The 25,369-nt window shown below is 41.8% G+C and overlaps 1 protein-coding gene across 7 annotated transcripts in view; it reads left to right on the top strand.

Annotated features, from left to right (window-relative positions):
* The window catches only part of EBF2 (EBF transcription factor 2), a 152,871-nt gene that overhangs the window by 866 nt on the left and 126,636 nt on the right, over nt 1-25,369 (top strand). The window contains exons 1-6 of one of the 7 annotated variants that reach the window (XM_075043601.1): nt 1,911-4,210; nt 6,813-6,969; nt 7,962-8,025; nt 8,324-8,379; nt 8,752-8,825; nt 15,259-15,327. In XM_075043601.1, coding sequence (XP_074899702.1) covers nt 4,080-4,210; nt 6,813-6,969; nt 7,962-8,025; nt 8,324-8,379; nt 8,752-8,825; nt 15,259-15,327 — 551 coding nt within the window. In that variant the 5' untranslated portion in view covers nt 1,911-4,079. Of the gene's footprint in view, nt 1-1,910; nt 4,211-5,439; nt 5,615-6,741; nt 6,761-6,812; nt 6,970-7,961; nt 8,026-8,323; nt 8,380-8,751; nt 8,826-15,258; nt 15,328-25,369 lie in introns of those variants that run through there. The other 6 variants (XM_075043596.1, XM_075043595.1, XM_075043598.1 and 3 more) reach the window with 6 other exon arrangements.

The raw sequence follows: 25,369 nt of genomic DNA, 5'->3' as shown, positions 1-25,369 counted from the left end.
TATATTGCCAAAGACGTGATTGATGTGTGCTTGAACGCGAATCACTTGCATTGCAAATGACTTAAGCTGTTAACAGCTTAAAGTTTTAAAGGAACATTTATAACGGGCACATTTATTTTCCTGGTACAGGTGTACCAGAAAAATGAACCTTCCAGGGAGATGACTGGATAGAGAAAGACTCGTTATCCTTCTCCATTCTGACATAGGTAATTTTAACCTACGATTCGTTCCCTTGAGACACCTGAAGCATGGTGAATTCTCGCAACTGAAGAGGAACAAGAATGAAACGCTTCCCTCTGAGTGTCGTCTTTAGGCGTAGTTTAACTTCCTCATTGACATTTTCTCCTTAAACGTGAGAGGAAACAGTAGTAGTTGAAGGTGATGCTTTTAAAGAGCTTAAGTATTATCTTCAGCATCTATGTTTCTTCCTGCTGGGAGTCGCTAAGATGTGTCGAGTCGTCAAACTTGACTCCGGTGTGTAAAACGACGTCGCTATAAACCGAACCAAGACGAGCATCTCGCTTTACCACATCAAAACTGCCTCACCTGTCATTTTGACCCCGGCAAGTGGCAACGAGTGTGGCAGTCTTGAGGGGAACAGCTCTTCCTCCAGAAGGAAACGATCAGCGCTCACCGAACCAGTTGCCTCCCCCCCTTCTTTTTAGGACGAGGAAGAAAATCGCTCCGAGCGATTCACGCGAATGAAAGCCGCGCATCGCGGCGTCCGTGGAAGTTGGGGTGCGCGGCCCGGCACCCTCGCCCGCCCCGGGGCGGCTCCGCGGCGCGCTCCCTTCGTGCGCGGCAGCCGCTCCGCACCGCGCCCCGTGTAGAGCCGTTTCCCCTCTCGGCGCCGCTCGGCTCGGAGAACCCCTTTCCCCAAGCCTTCGGCGTGCTCCTAGTCGTGTCTCTAAATTGTATTTGGGAGCGGGCGCAAGTTCCACGCGGAAGATGCGCTGATGGAGGCTTCCTTCTCTTCACCGAGGTGTTCTCGTCAGGTCTTGCGGTTTGGTTTTTTTTTTTTCCCCGAGCCAACGCGCTCATCCCTGCCGGAGTTCTATGGTGCCATTTACCTGCCGGTGGAACCGGCTCTCTTAGCTCTGAAGTGCAACCCCGAATTAAGCGGCGGTTGCGTTAGTGTAAATGCTGCTTTCACGCAGCGAGTTTACATCAGAAGGGTCTGAGAGGTGGGCTTTTCCCAAACTGCCTTTAAACCAAGTGCTTGAAACGGGCAGTCTAGGTGAGGAGTTCACAATTTCAGAAGTGTTTAAGAACTCCGGTCCTTTTGAGATACGCTGCAAAAAGGAGAGAAACTTAGTTGGGGGGAGAAAATTCTCCCCCTGCAAGCGCTTCTTGAGGACCAGCAGCCGATGAGACGCGGGGCTCTGCCGCCCGCAGCGCAGCGCTTCCCCCCCCACCCCCCCCCCCGCCTCGTCGGGCGCGGCGTGGGGAGGGTGCCCTACGGCGAGCAGCCCCCGCTGGGGCAGGAGGGGAAGGCTCCGTTCGGTTGTCCCTGAAGTGCAAAATTCTGGTGGCAGCTGTTTGGGGCGAAGAGAGTGCATCTCCTCTGACCTGCGCCGCTGCCCTCTGACCCGCTATGAATCCCGAAAAGCCCGGCTCCCCGGGGGCCGCGGCACACGAGTCCCCATTGTTCCCAAAGCCGGCACGGTCCCGCCGGGCGCGCCCGGCCGCCCACGGGGGCTTCTCAAGCGCCTGGGCTGGAACTGAAGAAGCATCTGGGGTGGATCCGACCGGGCTCCCTTCAACGCGTTACGGGGACAGACTCGGCTTTATCGCTAGGAGCGAGGGACTTGGGGTATTAGGAAACATTTTCTCCTTATGAATGCATCGGCCAAGGTTAGACCGAGTGGGAATTCCGCCCCCTCCCCTTCCGTCCCTGCCCTAGGTTTAAGAATAAATGCAGAAACGGTCGGAGTGGCATTGCCAAAAAATGACCTTAGTACAAAGAGGGGGCTTTTATTCGGGGAAATGTACCCACGCCTATTGCGAAAGGGCCAAAAAAAAAAAAAATCACCATAATACGCCTTACCATCGCCTGTACATTTACATCGTTCTTGTTTTCTCACTTTTTTTTTTTTTAATAGCTTACCCTGTTTGGTCGGATTGGGTTTTTTTTTGTACTGAGAAACCGCACCTCAAAGGTGCTAAGATCCTATCTTGGAAGGTTGGCCTCCACTCTACAACGCCACCAAACTGCTGTTGCTTTTCTTTAACGTTAAAAACCCGCCAGCCTCGCCTTTTGCTAACCTGGCAAAATCACTTACTGCATATTTATCAATTTGGGGAGGTGGGTTAGCATGGTAAATTTCCTTGAACAAAGATTGTGTGAGATGTATTAGTTCATCCAATACCATGTCTGTCACTTATGTAGACAGAATAATTCGGAGTCCCGGCTTTGCCCTCAATCGTGCCTGAATTAAGGATACGTTTTTATGAAAGTTTTATGGGAAGATTTTAATTTGCCATTTTTTTGAGAGAACTGTAGGAAACTCCAGGAAAATAATCTAGCATTTAGTAGAAATGTGGCTTTTTGAAATGAAGCTGAAGGTAGATGGAAGGAGTTAGGATTTATTCTGAAATGGAAATTATAGTTCTATACCGTTAAAAAAAAAAATAAAGCAGGTTAAAGAGAGGAGCTGTACATAATGAGTCCAGGAAATCTTTGCGCTGTCCCTTTAACTACCGAACATCTGATTCCCTCATCTGGCAGATGGTCTCTGAGCACAGATTTGCATTCATTGTCTTGAAATCTGTTTTCGCGTTGGTGTTATATAGATTTCAGAGGCAGATCCATACACAGATCAGAATACAAAAGGGCCAGGAGGAAAATATCACCAAGCAGAGTGGTTTTAAAAAAAAATAAATGCAGACGCAGGTATCGTCCTGGTTCACAGCGGGCTGGGCTGGGGAGAGCTCCAATTTCCTTTAATGGGAAATTTCGCCTACAGAGGAGGTTGTAAAAAGTTTTAAGGCTAGACCTGACAGCTCGCGTACAGTGAGAACTTCGGGCTCTTCTGGGTGCGTTGCCGTCTCCCTTGCTCGCTCTCGCTCGTACGGGCGGTCTCTGCGTGCCGAGCCCCCGCAGGCACGGCGACCGCGACCCGGTTCGTTCCCTCCGAGCGGCTGTATTTTTAAATACCGCGCCCGAAAGCGAACCAGCCAACTACCTGTGCGATTGCTTTATTATGACGGTACGGAGCAGCTTCCTCGAGATTGCTGCTTGTAGCCCGGTTTAATTGCTCTGTGGCAGGACGGTTTGGTGCGGGGCTGACGGGCTCGGACCCGAAATTAAAGAGCCAGCCCGCCCGGGCTCCGGCTGCAGCGGGGCGAGCGCGGCGCCGGGCGCGCTTCTCCCCGCCGGCTCGCTCCGGCCTCGCCGCCCCCCGCCCCGGGGACGGGGAGGGGGGGGGACTGCTGGGAGCCGGGGGCTGAGGCGAGGGCAGAGCGGCCGCGGGATTGCCCGCAGCCCTCCAATCGGGGGAGGCTATGCAAATGTTCAGCCCTTATTTGGGAAGAGGCTCCTCCCCCTTCCCGGTATGTCTGCTCCCATTGCTGTAACCCATTCATGGTGACCCGTTTGGGAAGGACCGGCTCTTCCCAGGCGTAGTGTGTAATCAGACTCTCTTTAGCTCCATTTCTTCCTTTCTCTTACACTTTATCCCGCTCCTTTTTTTTTTTTTTTTCTCCTGGATTAGGCTGCAATCAATCCTTCTCCCTCTGTCTGTTGAGAAACAGGTGATCCTTGTTAACAGCGATCAGTTTCTGGATGCAGTTTCCTGCGTTTGAAGGATGATGATACCAGGCAAGACTGAATCAGCATAACTTTTACTTTGCAAGAGGAAAAACTTTTTTCCCTATTTGAAGGCATTAGAAACACGTAGCATTTAAAAGCAGAAGAAGTTGGTTTTAAAGCTGAACTTCGCCGCTTTCCTGGGATTTGTGTGTGTCAATTTCAAAGGCTGCGTCTTTTTTTTTTTTTTTTTTTTGTCCCCCCCCCCCCCCCCTTTCTCCTCCCTTATCTCCCAAAAGGAAACTGTTGCTAGTTGGAATAGCCTTTTTAAATGTTTGGGATTCAAGATACTTTAGGAAGAGGACCAATTCTGAAAGATAAATCTCTAGGTTCTGAAATGGATTCCGTCAGGTCCTGGGTCAGAAACGTTGGGGTTGTGGATGCAAACGTAGCAGCACAAAGGTAACCGTGACTATTTCTCCCCCACTTTTCCCCCGCTCTTTTTTTTTTTTTTAAGCAAACCTTTTCTTTACTCCCTGTTGTTGTTTGCATTTGCTATTAAATTTATTTTCTCCCTTTCTGTCCCCCTCCCGGTCTCCTCTAGTCAGTGAAAATTCAAGGTAGTACAGCTAGAGCTAGGGAGAAGCGCTCCAAAAACGGAGAGCATCAAGAGTCCTAAAATCCAGTGCGGGGATCAGATGACAGAGAGATCGGATCATTCTTTCTTTTTCTGCACAAGGGAGGTGCGTGTGGGGGTGGATTGGTTGTACCTAGCGATACAGACTACTCCTTCCCGCTTTCTGGGTCAGACAGCCGAATAGGAATGGACCAAGTTAGAATTAACTTAAATGTAGATCTTTCCCCCCGCCTCCCCCCCCCCCCCCCCTTCCCCGGCCCATCTTGTTTTACTTAATTCAAGTGGCTCTGTAGCTACCGTAGGCATTGGCGAAATCTTAACCCCTGGATTCGAGGCTGACTAAAACAGGCAGGCAGCGAGCAGGGCACGGCTCGGGGGAAGAAAGGGAGTTCGCAGCAAGGGAAGACGCGCCGACAGTTTGGCAGTGCCTGCGGGCTTCCTGCTCAGCCCCCCTTCAAACCGCACGCTGGTTTGCGTGTAGCACCTGCCTGCGTGGACCAAAGATCTCTGCTGATCTGAAATGCTAGTGAACACACCGAACTGGGGGCTTGTCTGTCTCTTACTTGGTCGGGCGGGTTAACTTCCCCCCCCCGCCTTTTATTTTCTCTTCCTAGCCAAGTCGGCACAGGACCGTTATTCCAGTCTCTTCCCCGTAGGGGTAAGGCGATGAAAACCCTTTTAAGTAAAATATTTTTTTCCTTCTCGCTCTCTGGATACCTTTCAAAAAAAAAAAACCAAACCCCAAACCAAACCTGGGAAAAAAAAAAAAAAGTAGTAGCGTCGGGGAAGGCTAAATTGGTCCCGGGAATAAGTTGGGTTTTATTTAGTATAGAGACAAGGTGAAGGGCACGTAACAGCAGATGGGACTTCAAATGAAACAGGGACGTTATAGAAATAGTACATCTATGCCCCCACCCACGGCCTGATCTGTGAGCAAGGTTTTCCAAGCGCTATGGGAGGAGTTATCAGAGTTTTATGAATGTCGATAGACGGTTTAATAAATACGATGGGGGGGGGGGGGAGAGGTTTATTCCTGGGGAAACCGAAAGTAAAAGGAAACTGCTCCTAAGAAGCCTCTAATTCACGGGAGCGGTGGAGATACAGTCGCATTGTGCTGGGTGGGGGCATCGCCAGTTTTTTTTCAGAGATCCGTAAGAAACCAAGAAATCAGAGTTCTTAAATGCAGAATGAGAGGAAGCCCCAAACTAGGTGCAGTTGTGGCGGATGTGGTGAGTTCACACTGTACCGATTTGGCAATGGAAAACACAGGGAAACATTTGTAGTTCTCTGAAAGAGTCAAACACTTTCGCCAGTGCAGTGGAGCTATTTTGGGGACTGAAATCCGAAGCTGTTACGACTCCTAACTTGTCAGGCAGATAGACTTAATCTGTCTATTAAGTAACACGGAGGTGCTCACGTGCACCTATTTTCTCTGCAGCAGGTAGAAATCGGCATTAGGGAGAGAGAGCTACAACTAGTTTCACTAAGAAATGTAGCTGCTTTTAGGGATATTGTGGATACGCAAAAGCGTTTGAATCTTGCCAAACGAGGAAATGTGTGGGAAATGTCGCTGCATTTTCTGCAGTCAGGGACAAGATTTGGGGAAGGGCTACTAAACTTGAGTCTAAATTCTCTCCATTTAAGTCAGAAACTGAAGACCCGGGCATCGGTTCAAATAGGTCAGTGACTAAAGACTGCATTGCCAAACTTCGCTGCCGAGGCAAGTGGATGCTCTGCTTGAAATTAGTTGTCTTTTACCTAAAAATGTAGGTGCCCTCAAGTTGACAGTCCGCTGGTAGGAAACGTTTTAAGGTCGCTTGTCTTCTGCTACAGGAAAAGTGCACGATGCTGGGATGTACAGATAGCACTTCCAGACTCTCTGATACGCTCCATCTACTTCCCACCCTGCGTGTTGCATCCCAGAAATGAGTGTGACAGGCAAGAAGAAAATAGGTAGAGGAGGAAGTAAACCACTTAACTGCATTTAGCAATAACCCATCTCTTAACATTCGGGGTCTGCAAATTATTCTTGTCCTCGGAGCATAGCTATAAAGAGACCGGGGCCAAGCAAAAGCAGCGTTACAGTGACAGCTTCCAAGTCAGGCATCGCCCCTTGCCCCCCCACGCTGCTCCCCGGCCCGGCTCCGTGTTCGGCCGCAGCCGCTTCCAGCCCTCCTCGCCGTCCCGCTGGGAAAGCGGAGCCGCCGAGCGTGCCCGCGGCCATCGGAAAGAGCCCAGGTCGGCACCGGGGATGACAAGTGACTCCTGGTAACCTCGTGTGGCACTCGCACAAGGTGGATGGAGGATTCCCGGCTTTTCTCCGAACGTGTTCTGCCTTTTCTGTTGTTGTTTTGCTGTGACTACTGCACAACCTGGTAATGTCTTTGTCTCTCCCCCCACACCCCATCCCGTATGTTTCCTCCACAGCGGAGTAGCTTTGTCCAGAGCTCACTTTGAAAAGCAGCCACCCTCCAACTTGAGGAAATCCAATTTCTTTCACTTTGTTCTGGCTCTCTACGACAGACAGGGGCAGCCCGTGGAAATAGAGAGGACAGCTTTTGTGGACTTTGTAGAAAATGATAAAGTAAGGCTTGTTATCTTTCTTCTTCCTCTTTTCCTCTCTAAATTTGATCTTTTCTTCTCCCCTGTTGAGCTGCTAACTTTTAATACTTGTGGTCCCTAGCAAAATACAACCAGTTCTTGGTCAAGCCTTCAGGTGCTTTGGTAGAGATGTTGCCCTCAGTGTGCTGCTGTAGTTAAAAAGGCTTGCGAGCCTCTACTGTATCGGGAATACAATGGGAATTTCATACACCCACTAAAAATAGAATAAAAAAAATTTCATGGGGACAAACATGATTTTCTGGGGTTTTTTTGGTACCTACCAGATGTGCTAAGTTTTATTAGTACCCTAACAGGAGTGGAATCTGACCTGTAAAATGTCATACTGTCTGTTGAGCTTGATTATATGTATTTCCTAAGACTCCAAAGTCAATGGCAGGACTTGAAAAGCATTTGCTTTTGGATTTTAAATCCATGTGTTGACCACTTCACATTGTTTTACAATTACTTTCTTAGTCATGGACAAGATTTTTTTTATTATGAAGAACGCTCATAAATAATTGTCTTCTAGGAAATTACAATAAAAAAACCATGCAAGAAACATTCCTGTAACACAACCTTCAGGAAATAAATGTAATGACTCAAAATAACACTATTGCAAAGTAATGGACACATTAAAACCAAAACCCACTGAGCTTTCCCACTATCAATCTGCTTTATATTAACTGACTTCAAATGTACAAATTCATCCCAGTGTATTGCCTTGAAAAAGTTGAGAGCTTAATAGCAAATAAGAGAGGAAAAGAAGTTCTTGAACTCCTACAGGAAAAGATGTCAGCAGTATTTTGTAGTTTGTCCTGGGTCATTCGGAAGGTTAATATATCCCAATCAGTGGATTCACCTCTCAGAATTTTAATGAACTTTGTTGTCACTTCCATCATGATTATTAGCTTTTGCATTTTAAATGTGCCAAGTGTAAGTTCTGGAAGAATTTTTTTTTTTAATTCTCTCTTTCAGGAGCAAGGCAATGAAAAGACAAACAACGGCACGCATTACAAACTCCAACTGCTTTATAGCAATGGTGAGTCCCCTTTCCAGTCACCTTCTGTAGGTTGTACAGTCAGGCAAGGTTTGTAGGTGCTTTCAGTATGATTTCTAAAATACACAGAAATTCCCTTGCATGATGTCCCTTCAGTGTAGGGATGGGCTCTGAAGTTTACCTGCTGTGGATGGGCTTGGGCAACACACTAGAGGTATCAAATCTAAATGGTCTTTCTAAGAATGTTTAATAACGTACTAGATTACATGGGTTTGTTCTGATGTTTAGGCAAAGATGCATGTAAACCAGCATTATTTATTACTCTTCTCTCTCGCTCTAGGTGTCAGGACTGAACAGGATCTGTATGTTAGACTCATCGATTCAGTCACTAAGCAGGTGAGCATAGCTAATATGTGCCATGCTATCCTGTCCTGCCTCATCCTTCCTTTTTCCCTAAGGTTGCCCTGCATGTTTTTTTCTTCTCTGGTTCTTTTTTGTCTCCTGTTCATCTGTGTTGCAGACCTTATTTTTGAGGGCAATTGAGAAGTAATTATCCTAAGTCTCTTTTTTTTCCCTCTGTGGATTGTAGGTTTTTATCCATTTTTTATCAATATTTATGTATAAGCTGCTTTCCCTGCTCATAAAGGCTTTGGGGGAAGATATTTATTTGCAAGCAATGGTTAAAAGTCTTCACCTCAGATCTGAATAGTATGACAAATAAGTAACACCCTGATGCTACTGGCTTATGCCTTGTCTTAATTTTTGTAGCCCATAACTTACGAAGGACAGAATAAGAATCCTGAAATGTGCAGAGTTTTGCTTACCCATGAAGTCATGTGCAGGTAAGATGACTTTATTAACAGCGTATAATTTGTTAAGTTTGTTTCCATAGATGCCAAAATGGCCTTTATGATGAAGTTGTAGATAGGAAGAGTTTGATTTTTTTTGTTTGTTTGTTGTTGAGTCAGAGAAATTCTTCGTGTAGGAGGACTTTCTTTTTACATGTGGATAATACTTGATTTCAGTTCAGTACAGGTTTGGTTTGGTTTTTTTGTGTGGTGTGGTTTTTTTTTGGTGTGGGTCTTTTTTTTTTTTTACTGCCCCATATCCAGAGTCTGAGCTGTGCTATTTTTGTTTAAACTAGGCCTTTGTGTGTTGTTTAAATCAAGACTTTTCATATGCTTATTTCTTACAAAATTTCTGTTCACCTTTTGAGAATGAGCAGATTAACTTAGATTTTTGCCTGGAAAGTAAAAGGCATTCTTCATGTAATTTTCTCTGGTGAAATATTTTAATTTTCATTAATGTTCTTTAGTTTTGCTTGTTTCTACCCCAACCAAAAAAAGAAACCCCTCAAACCAAAACACAAATCCTTCTTTTCTATACTATGTAAGCAATATTTGGGGGACTTCCACCTTTCAATTTAAAAAGACACTATTTTTAGCATGTAAAGTTATAAATTAGAGGCAAAAATGAGTTGAGGATGTTTTTAATAACATCTGTATAAGTCTGAAGTTACATGTACCTTATGTATGTACATCATGCTTCCATGGTAACTTATTACTTTTCCTGTTCTCATGTAATTAAATTTTTTTCAATCATGTAACAATGCAAACAGTCAATGTTCTTATATTAAAATGTGTTAAATTGTGCATAGAATGTTCTTTCATAAAATGAAAGGCAAACCCAATCCTGACCTTTATTAAACACGGTTTGTGATTTTTTTTTTTTTTAAATTTTTTTTTTTTTTTTTTTTTGTTAGTGGGAGGGGGTTAAGCTGTTTGTTGCTTCTTTTAATGTTGCAGTTTGCTACTTTTTTTTTTAGGTAGCCTTTTCAGTTAATATAGTAGTAAGAGCAGCTTATTTGGACAGACTTTTTGTCAAGGGAAAGTCTCAGTTTCAGTTCTTAACAATTATGTCAACTATTCCATTACTTTTAAAATCTAATAAGAATCAAGTAAATGTACAGTGTTTATCTGTTGGGCTTTGCTCTCATTAATTAAGAAAATGAGCATTGTTACTTTTGACCAACATTCACATATGCATGCATAAACACAGTGTATATCATATGAGATACGCATACAGTGCGCTCTACGAGGACCTGTAGATGTAGTAGCAAAGATCAAAGGTATATATATTACTTTCTGGCACATCTAGAACTTGTGTACGTATTTAAATATACATGCTGTCCTTATTGTTGAAAGTCTTCACTATAACTAGGTGGACATTAGAGAAGAAAAATCTTTGAATTGCTATGCAGTTGGGTCCCGGTTTGTGATAACAAAATAACGGCATATTTCAGCTTTCTCCACTCTTGTACAGAGTGCAGTTCTATTTTAGAAGTTAAAATATTTCAGCAAACACCAGCACCTTCCCATCCAAATCTACTACTTTAAAATAAAATTAATTTGGCTTTTTCCCCTGCTTCCTCTCCATGCCTTTATAGTATCAAATGCTCTGTTCAGCCTTTGTATACCTGGCCTCCACTGATGCCTATAAACATATTCCGTGCTTGATTTAAGGTAGTGTTCTACAAATGTAAACCATTATTCTGATTATACTGAACTCTCTCCTGCTTGATAGATTAGCCAAGGGAGAATTACAACTCAGGGACGTCCTTTCCATGTAAAACACAGATTAGTGAACAAAATCAAAAGTGCTGTGTAACCTAATCAAGACATTTGATTTTTAAATGTCGTGTTTTCCTAAAGTGCCTCTGAACAGGATGCTGCGTATTCTGAAGAGGCATTAACACTTATCACTTTGAATAATGCCAAGGGAATGGATCCAACTCCAGTTAAACTTGACATTTTATTTTATTTCTTTTAAGTACAATAATCAAATCTTCCTCATTGTGTGCTGCTTAAGTGGCAGCATCAATTTTTAAAGCCCCTAGTTTAGTTTGCATTAGTAACAGTATATAAAAATTTAATGCACTGTACCCACTCTGCTGTCCAAATTGATGCCTATGGTTTTTAAAAAGAAGGGTCTGCCTGTCTGCTCCTAGTTGAAGGTAGGCTTTTTTTTTTTGTATTTTCTTCTGTGTAATCACACAGGCAGATATTCTTGCTGTATAGAGACAAGTGCATCCGGAACTCCACATCTTCCACTCAGACAGTGACAGATGCATGCTTAGCAGGAAAGTTGTCTAAATATTGATACGGCTACAACAATCTGTCATACCAATTGAAAGTTAAACTCTCGACTCCCAATAATTAGTGCGTTCAGTGAGAGGCTCTATTTATTTGCAGATCTGAAATTTTTCATTTGGGTTATTACAGCTTAATGGGAACTGTTCCTATTAGGTGGGTCTGTCTAAAATACACACTCTTTCCCCCCAATGGTTGGAAATCAAGGTAAACAGGCTCCTCTCCTGGAATAACTTTTTTCTCCTCTTCTTTTTCTTCCAATTATTGACTAAGAGGAAACTAGTTGTTATGCTGCTGCCAGCAACCCCCTATGCCCTCAATGCTCAGAGGGTTAAAAGGTATTATAATTTGAACAGAAGTAGTCTCAGGGCCTACAGCTGGCTAATAACAGAGTTGTATTGAGTGCAAGCAAGCCCCACAGCTGTGACTTTCGCCACAAGGCTCAGACTAGACGGGAGCTCTAATCAGCTGGGCCAGGCGGCCACTGGGGCCTGTGTCTTTATCGGCCAGATGGTGTGAATTTAGACACTTTTGTTATGCAATTGCAGGGAGGAGTTGGGGAGAAGAAAACAAAACAAAGGCCACCATGCTGTGAGCTTATTTGAGTTTGAAATTAGAGACAGATTTTTTTTTTTTTTTTTTTTTTTTTTTTGGTGGGGAGCGAGGGGAGGGAAGTTGAGGGCTGAATTTTAAAAGCATTTTAGTCAAGTGTGAGGACGGAAAGGATGCAAGTTTGCGTTTGACATGAGCCTTCTGGAGTATTCAGTTTGTAGATCTGGTGGTGTCTGTGGTAGCTTTTTGGTCTATGTGTTTGTTTTTATTTTTTTTCAGGACTGTTTGTAATGTAAACCGTTATTTTTCCAATGTAGATCTAGTTAGAGGGGAAAGTATAATAAGAAAAGGTGTAGAAAATAGAAGTCTTAGGCCTTGATATTCTTGGTTTAAGCAAATGAGCATCTCTAAAGGTATGTTCCTAGTACAACATTGTAGCAGCAGTGTAAATATTGGTGAAGTTGTGCCAATAATTCGCTTTAAGAGAATACTGTAGGCTTGATCCTGGGCCACCAGAGTTTGGGATTTTTACCATTGACTTAAACTGGAACAAGTCAATTCTGTTACAGGCAACACTTGTAAAACAAACCCAGTGGAAATGTTAGTGCTTGGATACTGCAATGAAATACTTGGAAACAGGGATTTAAACATTTGAGAGATACTTTTGCTAAAACGCTGGGCTTGAAACATTCTCAGTGTTAAAGGAGTGACTGTTTTCCCTAATCAAGAAATTTTTTCATATATGTTTGGGCTCAAAAAGTATTATGGTCAAAGGGAAAAAATGTAGCACTTCAACAAAAATCTTTTACCCAAGCGTGATAAGAATGTAGATATTTGTAAAATATTTGGAGAACTTTAGCTGTAAGCCACAGGTTTAAAAGAAAAATTTCTAGGTGTTACAAATGTAAAATTCCGAACTGCAATAATTGTGCAAACTAAAATAAACCAAGATGTGCTCATTTCAGAACCCAGCCGCGTTGTACTCCAATCTCGCATAATTCATCCTAAAACACGTACTAAGCCAAGAAATGGCAACCTCTCTGGGAAGAGTATATGAGCTGACGAGGTGTGGTGGAGGTACTGCTGGTGTATTCTGCTTGAATGTTACTGTGGTATAGTGCAATTAGAAATATTTTTTTATGACCACCTGCACAAGTTACACGACTAAAAGATATCTCATTTAGTATTATTGCAAAGAGAGGAAATGACTGCTGTTTTAGCTAGCTGTAAAAAAAACCCAAACCAAAACACTACAAAAATATTTAAAAATTTGAGTTCTTTTTGTTGTTTTATTATAGTGGCGGGTAAACCAGCAAGGCATTTATTCCCGGTGTTATTTCCAATGCATTGTTATATTGGATGTGTCAGAATTACATGCCAAATTTATATTCTTCTGAGGGAGGGTTTTCTGCTTTTTGGGGCTTTCAGTACAAAAATATGCAATTCTTCATAAACAATCATTAGGCAGTGAAATGCATAAAAGATGCACTTAAAACAAAGTTGGGAGAAGGAGAGAGTAGGATATTCTTGGCTAGTGTGAATTACCATAGCTTCACTAAAGTCGATGGAGCTATGACAATTTACAGCAGCTAGAGGGTCTGCCCCAGGGATTTTTAAATATTTAGTGTATCCTTTTATTTTAAAAGGACTAGCATCGATGAATAAGTGCAGGTTTGAGGCAAAGGGAATGTAGAAATGTTGAAACAGTTAGAGCTGCTATTCAAATAGATCTGCTAGTTGTATCTCATCTTGCTGGGCAATTTCAACTTGCAAATGGGAAGTTCCTGGGACACACTGTAACTTAAAGAGAAAATGCATGCATTTGAAATTTTTCACATCTGAAAGAGGTTTTATGTCTGAATGCTTATTTTGGGTATTTATAATTGAGTATTAGGCATTTCAAGAAAAAAAGCTACTCTTTCATGTTTTGTACTGTCTTCAGTGAATTCAAGCGTTTAATTTAATTTTTTTTTTTTTTTAATTGCTCTGCTTGGAATTGCTCCTCAGTTGGAAAACTGTGGGATTCAGACTGACTTGAGAATTTTGCAGATGTATTCAGCACCTATTAAAATGCAGCACTATACAAAAACCTAAACAATTTCTTGATTCCATATGTGTAAATTTGAACAACCTCAGCAGAACGTGAAAAACATAATTTGGAAAGGCATTTGTATAACTTAAGGCAGAATCTGATCTGGTGACTTTGGAGGCATATGGGACTTCTGATACAGTCTACTTAAAGTTTAGGAGGTCTCTGTCCTCCCCCTCCCATGTTAGGTTTGGTTGGAACAAACTATCTGAGCATCAAGACAGCTTAAGTCTTCTAACAGACTTCTATGTTGCTACAAATTCTTAAGAATTGAGAATTTGAGAGCAAGGACTATTTCTAAAGTCTGTCAAACTTTTGTACTCAGCTGGTGTACACGCAAGGAGCATCACCCATGTCAATGAGTATTTCAGTGGAAATCAAATCACAACCTGTCTCTTTTTTTTTCTTTTTTCTGTTTGATTATTATTATTAAAAAATGGGAAAATGAAATGCAGTGGTTCTGTTCTTTCCTGAAGAAGGTTTAATTCGCTGGGAGTGAAGAACATCAAGTAGTTCCTGAGTGTAGGTTGTATTCTTCTGTACCATCTCCTGATGTATTTGTGTATATACGTACACATCTGTGCACGCGTGCACACACGCACATCTATACACATGCAGTTGTCTTTGCGTATGTGTGCATGCACACGCATGATGTGGCCATAACATGGCTATTATTCTGCAATACGTACCTTACTGCAAGCTCCTGAGGGCGACAGCATTGTTTTGTGTTTTCTTATCAAGTCAGATAAATATATTTATTTTATGTTGAGAGCTCATCAGAGAGAGTTCTCATTTCTATACAATCATTTTGGTGGCCACGCAGTCTAAGATCTGTATAAACATATGCTTAATCTTAAGGGTTTATCGTCACTGAAACAATTGCAAAGGGATTTACGGATGAAATGCCAACCTGAAAAACATCTCTTCAGATCCTTAGTAGGATTTAAGTATGTTCAGTTTCTGTTTTTTCATTGGTGCTACTGTAGTGTTGAAGTTTTCTGTGGGTGTATGAAACTTAGGGGTTGCTAGATATTTAATAATCAACAAATCAGTTATTAGAATACAACAAATCATTAGGTTGCTTATAGTCAGTTCTAACACCTTCTTTTGATGGACTTTTAACCATACATAACACATGATACTCATGCCTGTAATGTCATTATGACATCTGTTAATCGTTTATTAAGCCTTTATAAATAGCACGTTAGTCTAAAGTGTGACCATATTGCTGTTCATTTTTGGCTGGGAATTTCAAAAAAGACTACGGGGAGCCAAGTGCCAAACTCCAGCTGGAATCAACCAGGACTTGGGCACCCAATTCCCTTAGTTCTTCTCCTTTCCGGAAAGCTTAACTGGAATTTTCTTGATCACTCTTCCAGGCATATATTGAGTCCTGAAGGTTGCCAGACAAGACTTTTAGCTGGTTGCTTTGCTATCAACTGTCCCAGCGATTCTTTAATTTTGGTTTTCTTTCTCTCTCTCTAGTCGGTGCTGTGAGAAGAAAAGTTGTGGCAACAGAAATGAGACTCCGTCTGACCCCGTGATCATTGACAGGTAGGAAATGAATCCTCATTTTCCTGCAGAAGCAACCCCAAATTGTTGTTTGTGCTTTGAGGTGGCTGAGCGTCTGTCTTGATGGTTATGTGTCAGTGTCTGCTATTTGGGGATGTCTGTGCTTCATGATTCTTTAAAAAACGTGCCAGCCTAAGAGTTGGTCACCTTTAGTCCATTTGGGCTTACCTTGACAAAATTGTTGATGTTTGTTTCTTAAATTAAGTTCTCTGTGTATAATTTTCATTGTGACCAAATATTCCATGTATGCATCTGGAATATTTTATATTCACCAGGGATACGATCCAACTGCATTACTGAGACAGACAAAGCTTTGAGCAACCTGGCAGCTTCAGTAATTTTCTTTAACAAAATAACAATATTTTTGTAGAAATGTGGGGAGGAAGAAAGGGGTAAATGTAGAAGTGCAACGTATTAGGCAGGATTAAAACTGACGGTTTGGGGATTGTAAGCAATTTTATGTAGAACAGCAGCTTCATATATATATATATATATTCCAGATCCGGGTCTAGGTTCTGCTTGCCAGTTTCTAGGTGAATAACATGAATAGGGGAGAGCAGCAGTTTGTTCAATCATGAACTGGCACATTAAAAATTGTGAGTATTTGTGGAAGCTGAGAAAACTAGCCTGTGGAACTCACTGACTCAAAGTGTTGTTTGAGATCTGGAGTGCAGCAAGACTCAAAAACGAAAAATAAGAATAGACAGAGCTGTTTCAAAAAGAAGTACGCAGCCAAGATCTCCAGAAGGAGAACAGTAAATAAGGAAAAGCCAGGAAGAAACCTTTTCCTCCCAGATTATTCTATAGTAACTGTTTAAAGAGTTTCTTTTCCCTGAAGCCGCTGATACAAGGGGCCAGTGGAGAGCTGATGCTGAAGTGGAATTCAGTTTTTATGTCTGTATGTGTCTGGCATGTATTTCTTGTGAATTTGTTTTGGCATTCAGAATGGTCACGCTGGTTTGAATAAAGATCTACAATTATTTCCTTCATTTTTTCATCACAGAGTTAATCTAAATAATTTTGGAACTTTGATGATGTGATGGGGTTCTTCCACTCCCTTTACTACAGTTTTCCCTTTTAATTTTGTACTTCCAAGTTGTGGCTGGGGCCAAAGTTGGAAATTCCAGCAAACTGGGCTGTTTGTGTGGGTGTGGGGGGCATTTTCCTGACTAGAAGCAGAAGTCCCAGATATGCCATCTTGACCTTTTCTATGAAATTTCTAGCTTATTTTTGGCTGTGTTCATGTTTGGTATGAATTTGCATTTGGGAACTTTCCAATCTGAAGTCTGAATTTTCTGAAACTTGACTTACTGCTGGAGAAGCAGCATGATGTAAGGCAATATATTAGCCTATGAGTTAAGACCATGAAGGGGGTAGTTCCTACCACTAACTGAATTTGTCATCTTGCTCAAGCTGTCCATTCTCATGCAAAATGAAGGTTCTGATGCTTTCTGTGGGTATTTGAGATCTGTTGATATAAAATGCAATGGAAGTGAAACTGTTAGAAAGAACAGGGTTATTCTTTTTAACAACTGTGTGTAAAAATGTGCATCACAAGTCATCTGTGTTGTCAGTGAGTCCTAACCTTTCCTAACTTGCTCTAAGCTTAGAACTTTTATTTGTAACTCCCCTGCTAACAGCAATAGGCATTCTGCCTATAGGCATTCATTTCGTGTGGAAGTATCCTCTAGGTTCAGCCTGGCAGTTTCTTGTTGAGTGTCAGTTCTTCCCTTTCATCTCTGTGTGTGCGTGTCTCAAAATTGCAAGTGAAATCTGGAGTTCAGTAGGGGCCATAATAAGACAAACGAGAGAAATAAGAGATACAGCCCAATAAACCTCTTTTCACTTGGTTTTAAAGGCAGTCACTAAATCAGGTTTAGGCCACAGAGAAAAGAAATGATTACAGATCCGCACTGCTGTCTGGAGGTGGCATGGTTTAGTGAACAGTGTGGTGAATAGAAACTGAACTCAAAGCTAAATCTTTTTTCTTGTTTTACCACTAATCAGTAGTGCAGCATCTAGCAAACGACTCCCTCTTATTTCTAACTCCCTCCCAGTTATTTTTCTTCCACTATTTTACCCGGTTGAACAAGGTTTGAGGAGGGATAATCCTGTGTACTACATCAACACGTGTAATGGAAATATAGTAACAAAGTTATGCTGTACATGTCTGTGCGCGGAGGAATTAATTGTCTAGTCTGTCATCCTCAGACATTTCCACAGCAGTAAGTACAACTACTTAGGAGTTTAACTAAACAGTCCACCCTCTCAAGCTAATCTTTCTGTCTTTCAAACAAGCAGAAAACTCTGCTGGAGTCATGTGTGTTCTGAACTAGCTTGGGAATCTGGGCAGCAGTGTTCTTATTTAGGGGGTCTTTATGGCATCTTTAGAAGAAAACATCTATGCTTAAGAACTTGGTAGCAGGTGGAATATAATTTCTGAAATGCAGCTTGCAAACATCTGCAGTCATGCAGGCCAGTAAACACAGTAAGATTTACAGTTCGGTGTTGCCTTAGTTTTTTCTTAGTTTAAAACTAACTACAAGTCTTCTTTAAAAATAAATAATAATTGAAATGAAGGGTTTTTTATTGTTTCAGATGATAGGTAAATGTAAAAATTTGTCATGTAACAATGCAGCTGTTACATTCTAGCATGTCTCTAGAGAAGTGGAAAAAAATGTAAAATGGAGAGAGAAGGGATTACAAAAATACATTTGTTTTATGCAGAGCCATGTCTAAACAGTGTGTGCGAAGTGAAACGGGATTAGAACTTTCCATTTAGAATAGAAGGAAAATGGAGGCCAGAGAAGAATGTGGTTGTCTGAAGGTGCTAGGTTCTCCCTTTGAGGCTGGATTAATTAATATGCATTGCTCCTGCTGCAAGAGTGTGTGAGAAAATTGTGGCTGGCACTGGGGAGGTGCCATCTGCATTGTAATTCCAGCTCTGTGTGTGGACCTACATGGTTAAAACATGGTTTGATTGGACAACATAGAAAAGACCAACATCTTCAGAGCTATAGGAGGTGACCATCATAAGGTGGGAAAGCAGAGATGGAACCCAGTTTTAGGTTGAGCTGCGTATAGCGTAGGTCTAGCAAGTTCTGTGTCTGATTTCTAACTCACGCAACGGCAGTGGCCTACTCAAATATAAAGGATTTGGAAGGGCACTGTGTTACCCATCTCTAAGCTGCTTTACCTTACCCGCAGCCCACATGTGGCAAGCAGATTCCCTCAACAGCAAAGGACCTGCAAGATAGGGGGGTTTAGAGCCCAAGATGAAGCCAGCTCTGTATGGTACTCAGAGGTATACCCGCATCATGAGTGGGCACAAGTTAAATTAACTACTTTGGGTACCTCTAAGGGTGGTGGAGAAGCAAGGAGAGGCATTGCTCCTGGGTAGAGATACACACTGATGTCTTTGTGCTACTGCAACTTATTTTCTTTTTTGCCTGAGCTAAGTAAGTGGCTGCATCTGGTATGCCTGTCAGTGCTATGATTGCACGCTTCTGACCACTCTATAGATGCATCCTACAAACCTCATAAGACTAATTAAGCATTCAGATCAGTTGAGGTTATAACCAGTCATCCAGTGTTGCACTGAACTAAACATGCACCAAATTCAGCTGAGTTCAGGGTCTATGTTATAAGTTGCTGCAAATGAATGTAACTCCATCAGCAGTACAGGGTTTCCCCCTTTATTTGTTTTTCTCCCTACTTCCTTGCCTTTTGTGCTTCCAGAGACTGATGCTTAGACTACTGTGTTGGTTTACCTGTTTATTGCTGTAGGGAGGTACAATTAATTTGGTGTTTGCCAAATCATGGAAACTTGTATCCCTGTTTAAAAAGCAAGAAATAGTTCAGTGGGAAAAAAATGTCAGCCGTGTTGTTGTTGTTGGGTTTTTTCTTCTCCTTGAACAAATTCCAAAAGTTCTTATGCTGAATAAAACATTTCTGCTGTGACCTTTGCTCTGGGGACTAGATTTAGATCCAAAGGACCTTGCAGTTATTTTTCCGCTCACTCTTGGAAACTAGCACTTTGCTATATGAAAGGGAGCTTCTTTGCTGAAATTTACTGTGTACTGTCTTCCACCAACAAAGATTTGTAGGATACATAGAGTATTTATGTTCCTGCAGTGTTCCACGTCAGAATTCCAGTGTAACTTGGATCAGAATCTGACTTCAGAATGCTGCCTCTGTTTTAACAGCAATGATACAGCTCAAGTCCTGCAATGCTGCTATTGCAGGCATCAAAATGCAGAAAGAGACATAACTCCACTGGAGCATAGGACTGAAAGGACCACCTGAACATATACGGGAGATTACATGATGTTTAGTCCAGAAGCATTTGCAAAAGATGCACTTCAAGTTTTTTAAACAACACAAGCCACGTTCACTTCTCAAAATGTTAGAGCAAACTTTAACTTTGCATACAAGATCAAAACTCATCAGAGCTAAAATGGTTCTAGTGTGTTCCCATGGTGGGTCATAGCACTGGTGGATTCCCAGCAATCTTAATTTCTATTCATCCTGTGTTCCTGCTTTGTTTTTGAAGTTAGTACCTATGGAGTTGGTAGGTTTATGAGACTTCAGAAATGTAAATGTTTTTGTTTCTTTTTCTCATGGCTGAAGTGGTGGTTCTTAATGTTCCTTGTCGTTCCTGGAAATTAGAGTGTGAACTTTGCACACTAACATTTCCTTCTTTGTTGAAAGTGTAGACGGGGATATGAAGTGGATGGGTTGGGGTGGCTTTCAGATAGAAGGCTGGAAGTAAGTCCTTTTAGAGATGATACTTCCCAAATGAAAGCTGTATTTTGTCACACCTACATTGTAATTACTTAGTTTGCTACCTTTCCCACCCTGGTTATGCAAATAAAAGGAAACTTGGTCTTATGATTAAGAGGTTGTGGATACTGCAAATGAATTTAATTCCTCATTTTACTGCAGATTTTCTCTCTTATTTTAGGGGAGTTGTATAGTTTTGGATGTAAATTCTCTATTTGTCAGGTGAGAATGATCTTTCTACTTTTAATTTCTGTATTCTTTGTTTTTCTTGAAGATTTAAGCTCTTTAGAGCAGGTTATTTTGTGCAGTTGTTACTTTGTGCTTTACCTAGTTTACTAAAGCTGTGATCTAACTGAAGCCTCCAGGGTACTGGGGAGAACTGGGTGACTTTTTTGGTTGAACAGCTTGCCTTGCCCCCCCCCCCCTCCCCCTTCTTCTCATAAGAGATAAATAGTCAAAAGGAATTTCTATGTAATTCAAATGAAACATCTTAATTCAATTAAACAATGCAATGCAACTGGGATGGGACAGACTTTTTTGTTATTACAGGGGAAATGACTTGGAACACCACTGCAAAATGCAAGCATAAGCTCTGTGCTGTGTGTAGCTGGAGCTGGCTGTCTTTATGGTTTTACTGTGTGAAGACTCTTGAGTGCTCTGCTGTCTTTGACTGATAGAATGAGGGCATTTAGCTCAGATGCTTTAAGGATCTGAGATCCTGGGTTCAATTCCTCCTACTGTTAACCTAAACTTTTCCTAATTGTCCTGTAAATAAGCTAATGTATTTTGTTACCACCATTTATTTATTTATTTATTTATTTATTTATTTATTTATTGCAATTGTTACTGGGGCAGTGGCTGTAGTGATGAATGGGGGGTTGTGTGGAGTATTACTTTGGGTCGAGACATGCACTAACCAGTGGGTGGAGGCATGGGTCCAGATCTGCAGCTGGGTCAGCAGTGCTGCATGGACTTGCACCAGCTGAGCACTTGGCACAGTGGTTCCAGTAGCTGGTGAACTACAATATTGGTCAGCTGACACATGCTGTAAACATTTAGGCTTTTATTGTTATTATTTTTAATGAAAAACCCCAAAGCATGAACACAGCTGGCACAATTGTTAGCATCTCTATAAAGAAGCAGAAGAGACTGGATTACATTCCTGTGCCGTAGGGGTCCATCCCTTCAATGCAGAAATGGGGCAGCACAGATAGAAATTTTCTTCCCTGCTGACACTTATGCCCTACCTGCTGTATAGATAAACAGAGGACCAAACTCTCCCAGGCTGGCTGGCACATTTCACAAGCACTAAAACTCACTTTAGGAAAGACAGCTGTTGCCAGGCTTAAACATTCTGACTATGCCCCTATAGTGTCCACGCTGTGTGTTAAAGTGCTCTGTGTGAGATGTCCATGTTAATATGACTGGGCCTTATGTCTTCTTGTGTTCCCTCCCTCCCCCAGTTCCCTCTCCCTAAAAAAGGCAAAAGTACATATAGATTATCTTTCATTTTGAAGGATCTGGCTTGAAATAAATGCAGACTCCTGGCTATCCTGGTTGGCCCCCCCCCCCCTTTTTTTTTTCTTTATCTCAGCCATCTAAAAAGGACTTTATGCCTTCTGTCTCCCTTTCAGGCTGATCCCCAAAACTACTGGGTAACACAAGAATTATTTCCTAATGTTTAGAGGCAGAACAGCATGAATGTGGAGGCCTGGATCAAGTTCCCACTGACACCGAGTTGCCCTGTCACTTTAAACAAGTCACATAACTCCATGCCTCAGTTTCCCCCATAATGCAAAGTGTTAGCTGTGGAAAGTGGTTTCAGATCCTTGAACAGGAGTTTTTGTTTTTATTTTTCATGTTTCTACTGCAAGGAGGATTTCATCTACATGGCAGTTGGATTGTTCTTGTTCTACTCTGTTCTGCATACTCCTTGTAAGCCTGCCAAGGTAGAATAAATGTCTCAAATCTGTTGCTGCTGTGGGGTGAAACTGGGAGCTACAGATAGATGCAGCCCTCCTCAGCTCCCTGCATGCTCCAATCCCCCCTTCCAAGCCTCCAAAACCCACAATGATCTCCTCTCTTGTCCTACGGAGTCAAAGTCCTTTGTTCACTGCTAAACCCTGCTCTCCTGCAAAGAGCTGCTGTTGTGCCATCTGTCTCTTTATGAATTTTTTAGTAGACTGGATGTTTGTGGGGAGTCAGTAACTTAAAGTGCACTATCCTAGCCATTTGACAAGTGGTTCTCTTAGTGCATAATTTGTTTGTTTCTTCCTCTGCCCCCCCCCCAGGCAAAAAGAAAAATTCTTTAGTAGTTTGCTGTCCAAAGCATCTTGAAATCTTTGATGCGTACAATCACTTAAAGTTTGTAAATGGAGTAAACTAGAGAGTAGCTTGTGTCACTTAATATTTTTTTCTTTTAAATGTTGACAGACAACAGATTTTCCAGAAAGCTGGTGAGTCAAAAGAAGCTTAAAGATCCTTTGAGTGTGTTAGAAAAATGAAGAACATACTTGTGGTTAAGGAACTAGTTTGAACTGTGGACGTCCTGGGTTCTGTTCCTTTCTCTCCATTGCAGACTCTCTGTATTTTTCTAGCCATTCACATAGTCTCTGTTTAACAGTAAACCAAATGTAAGTGTGTGCTTTTCTGGCTTTTACTGATAACACCAAGGTACACATGCTGAAAACTGATGTGTGGAAAGACTATGGTGATGTGGAAAACTATTGACATTAGGATGGAGATTGTTTTGGAGTGATTTAAAAAGTTATTCTCCCCCCAGGCTGTTTAGTTGCTACTGCCTGGGCTGAAGGTGTTACTGGTTCTGAAACTAAGCAAAAAATAAATGAGATTAGTTTAAATCGCTGTTGATTTCAAGCAAAGATTTATTAGGAAGCTAACAGAACTGGAACCTCATTTCCACTAGCTTTTTGTACATGCATGCTCCTAGCCATGTGCTGTCCTTGTGCAGCTGTGCAGCCATTTTGTCCTGAGTACCTCACCTGAGCCCTCTGAATGGAATGCTTGCCTTTTTGGATATGTTAGAGGGAAAAATGTCGTGGGTAGGAGTGTTAACCAATATTGATTTCTTTAGTTCCACTAGGTCTGTAACTGGAATAGTTAGTACATCTTCTGGTTTCAGAACTGCAAGGGGAGCATGGTTAAGTCTGAGCAAGGACATACTATATAATTTAAAGAAATAAAATCTGACTATTGCTACTACTGCCTGGAAGCCTTAAGAAAATAAGTCCAATCAAGACAAGACCCAAAGGATTTTAGCAATTCTGCATAAATCAGATAAGCTTCCATGATGCTTTAGTGCAGTTTGGACAGCAAGCATGGATGAATTCCAATCCTGTTAAGATTAGTTGTGCTTTAGCTGAGATAAAAAAACATTGATGGTGCTGGCTGGCTGAATCCTGACTGAGCAATGCAAAGTTTTGAGCAAAGTTCAAACAGTGTGGAAAAATCCTTGTCCCCTTTTAAATTGAAGCTTTGTCCCTACAATAAGGAGAATTTGATTCAGTTTGTGTTGTGTTCTTATAAACAGCAAGTGAGGAGGTTAAATGGCTGCACAGACAGCTGATAATAAGGGGTCTCAGAAGGACGGATGAGATAGCAGTGTAAGGAGCCAGTAGAATCAATGAGTTTGGTAGTAGTGGAGAGGGGAATGGAATAAAAGTTTCCCATGAACTAAAGCACCTCTGGGAATAGAAGTTGAGGATAAATTCACTATGCAAACAGCACAAAAGAAATTCTGGGCATGTAGGGTAGTGGTGTGTGACATGGGATCTCTACAACTCAACTTTTTGAAAATGGGTCTGCGTTCGCCTGGATCCATCTGCACTCATCATTGAAAATGCCAATATTTCAGAGTATTTGCATCCTAATGAAAGCATCATCTGTGTATTTATTGACCTGAAATACTCTTCCTTATCACTTTTGCACTCCTCTCGGCCTCTGTCTAGACCTGGTTTTATGGACTTGTCACTTCATCTGCCCTAACCTTTTTTGTTACTGTCTCTTGATTTCCTTTTGAACCTTTTGTTTCTGTCCATCCCTTCCTTGTGTGTTTCTTTCACCATCTGTTTCTAGTGGGATCTCATGTATTTTCTACCCTGTAAACATCCCAGGATTTCAGCATCTCTGCAGTGAGTGCTTCACATCTGAAGAAGGCCTCCCAATTAATGTGTAATGTTTCCTGCTTTCAGATAGGGTATGTAATAATTCGTCTTGCTCAGAACATCACCCAATGTCCTTGCAAAATGAAGACAAGGTTGAGATTGAAAGCAAATAACGTATATCTGAAACGTGCTTAGGTCAGTTGGAGATGGGCTCATAATTTTAAAGATATTAAGAGCTTACATGACTTGCCCAAGATCACATAGGAGACAGTTTGTGACACAGTGAGGAGTGGAATCCAAGTCTTGTGTGTTCCAGGCTGGATCATGTAAGCAGGTCCTGGAACAGCATTTCTTCTCTGCAAGTGTAATTCGTATTCCCATCTTTTTCTCTGATTTGGATCTCTAATGTGCTGCTGTCATCCAACCCATCTTTCTCCGCCCCCCCCGCTTCTTTTTTTTTCTTTTTTTTTTTCTTTCCTCTCCATCTCTTCTTCTCTGCTAATTTCCTTTGCAAATAAATGCTTATTTCTCCATGGGCGTTCCATTTATAACTCCATGTTTGGTGGCTTTTCCTTCAAGTGAAGTCCACTGAGCTTGTAAATTGTATTGGATCAGTGAGCCTATAATGAGGCTTCTAAGTCCAAACAGTGCAAGTCTGCTGGGATTTCATTGTTCATAAAGCTTCTTCCCTGGGGAGTGATAGAGCCATTAGGTGTGTGCTGTGTTTAATATTTGGTCATGACAGGAAGCAATAATTTTCTATCTTTTACTGTGGCTCACGAGTTGTTTTTAAGCAGTCAGCTTATTTGAGTCTTGGTGACTGTGAACCCATTAGGCAAAAGCAGTTGCCCTTTCCTACATAGGTTTGTATCTTTCCTACAAAGGCTATTTCAATAAAATAAAATAAAATGAAGTGGCAACCGATTGCCCTATGGTGGCTTTTAATCACTTGCCCCTCTCATGAACTCCCAAATGCTGTCACACCTGACAGGAGATGGCATAAAGCTGGTTTCACTAGATGATGGCATTTCTCATGCTGAAGGGATTTTTTTGTTTGTTTATTCCAGCAGACAACAACTACCAGGACTTCTACTTGTATGGTATGTTATGGGTTTGGG

This window comes from Buteo buteo, chromosome 12 (genome assembly GCF_964188355.1).
Source record: "Buteo buteo chromosome 12, bButBut1.hap1.1, whole genome shotgun sequence".
Taxonomy (NCBI): domain Eukaryota; kingdom Metazoa; phylum Chordata; class Aves; order Accipitriformes; family Accipitridae; genus Buteo; species Buteo buteo.
Note: the sequence above shows the minus strand (reverse complement) of the source record. Positions and strands in the feature narration are given on the sequence as shown.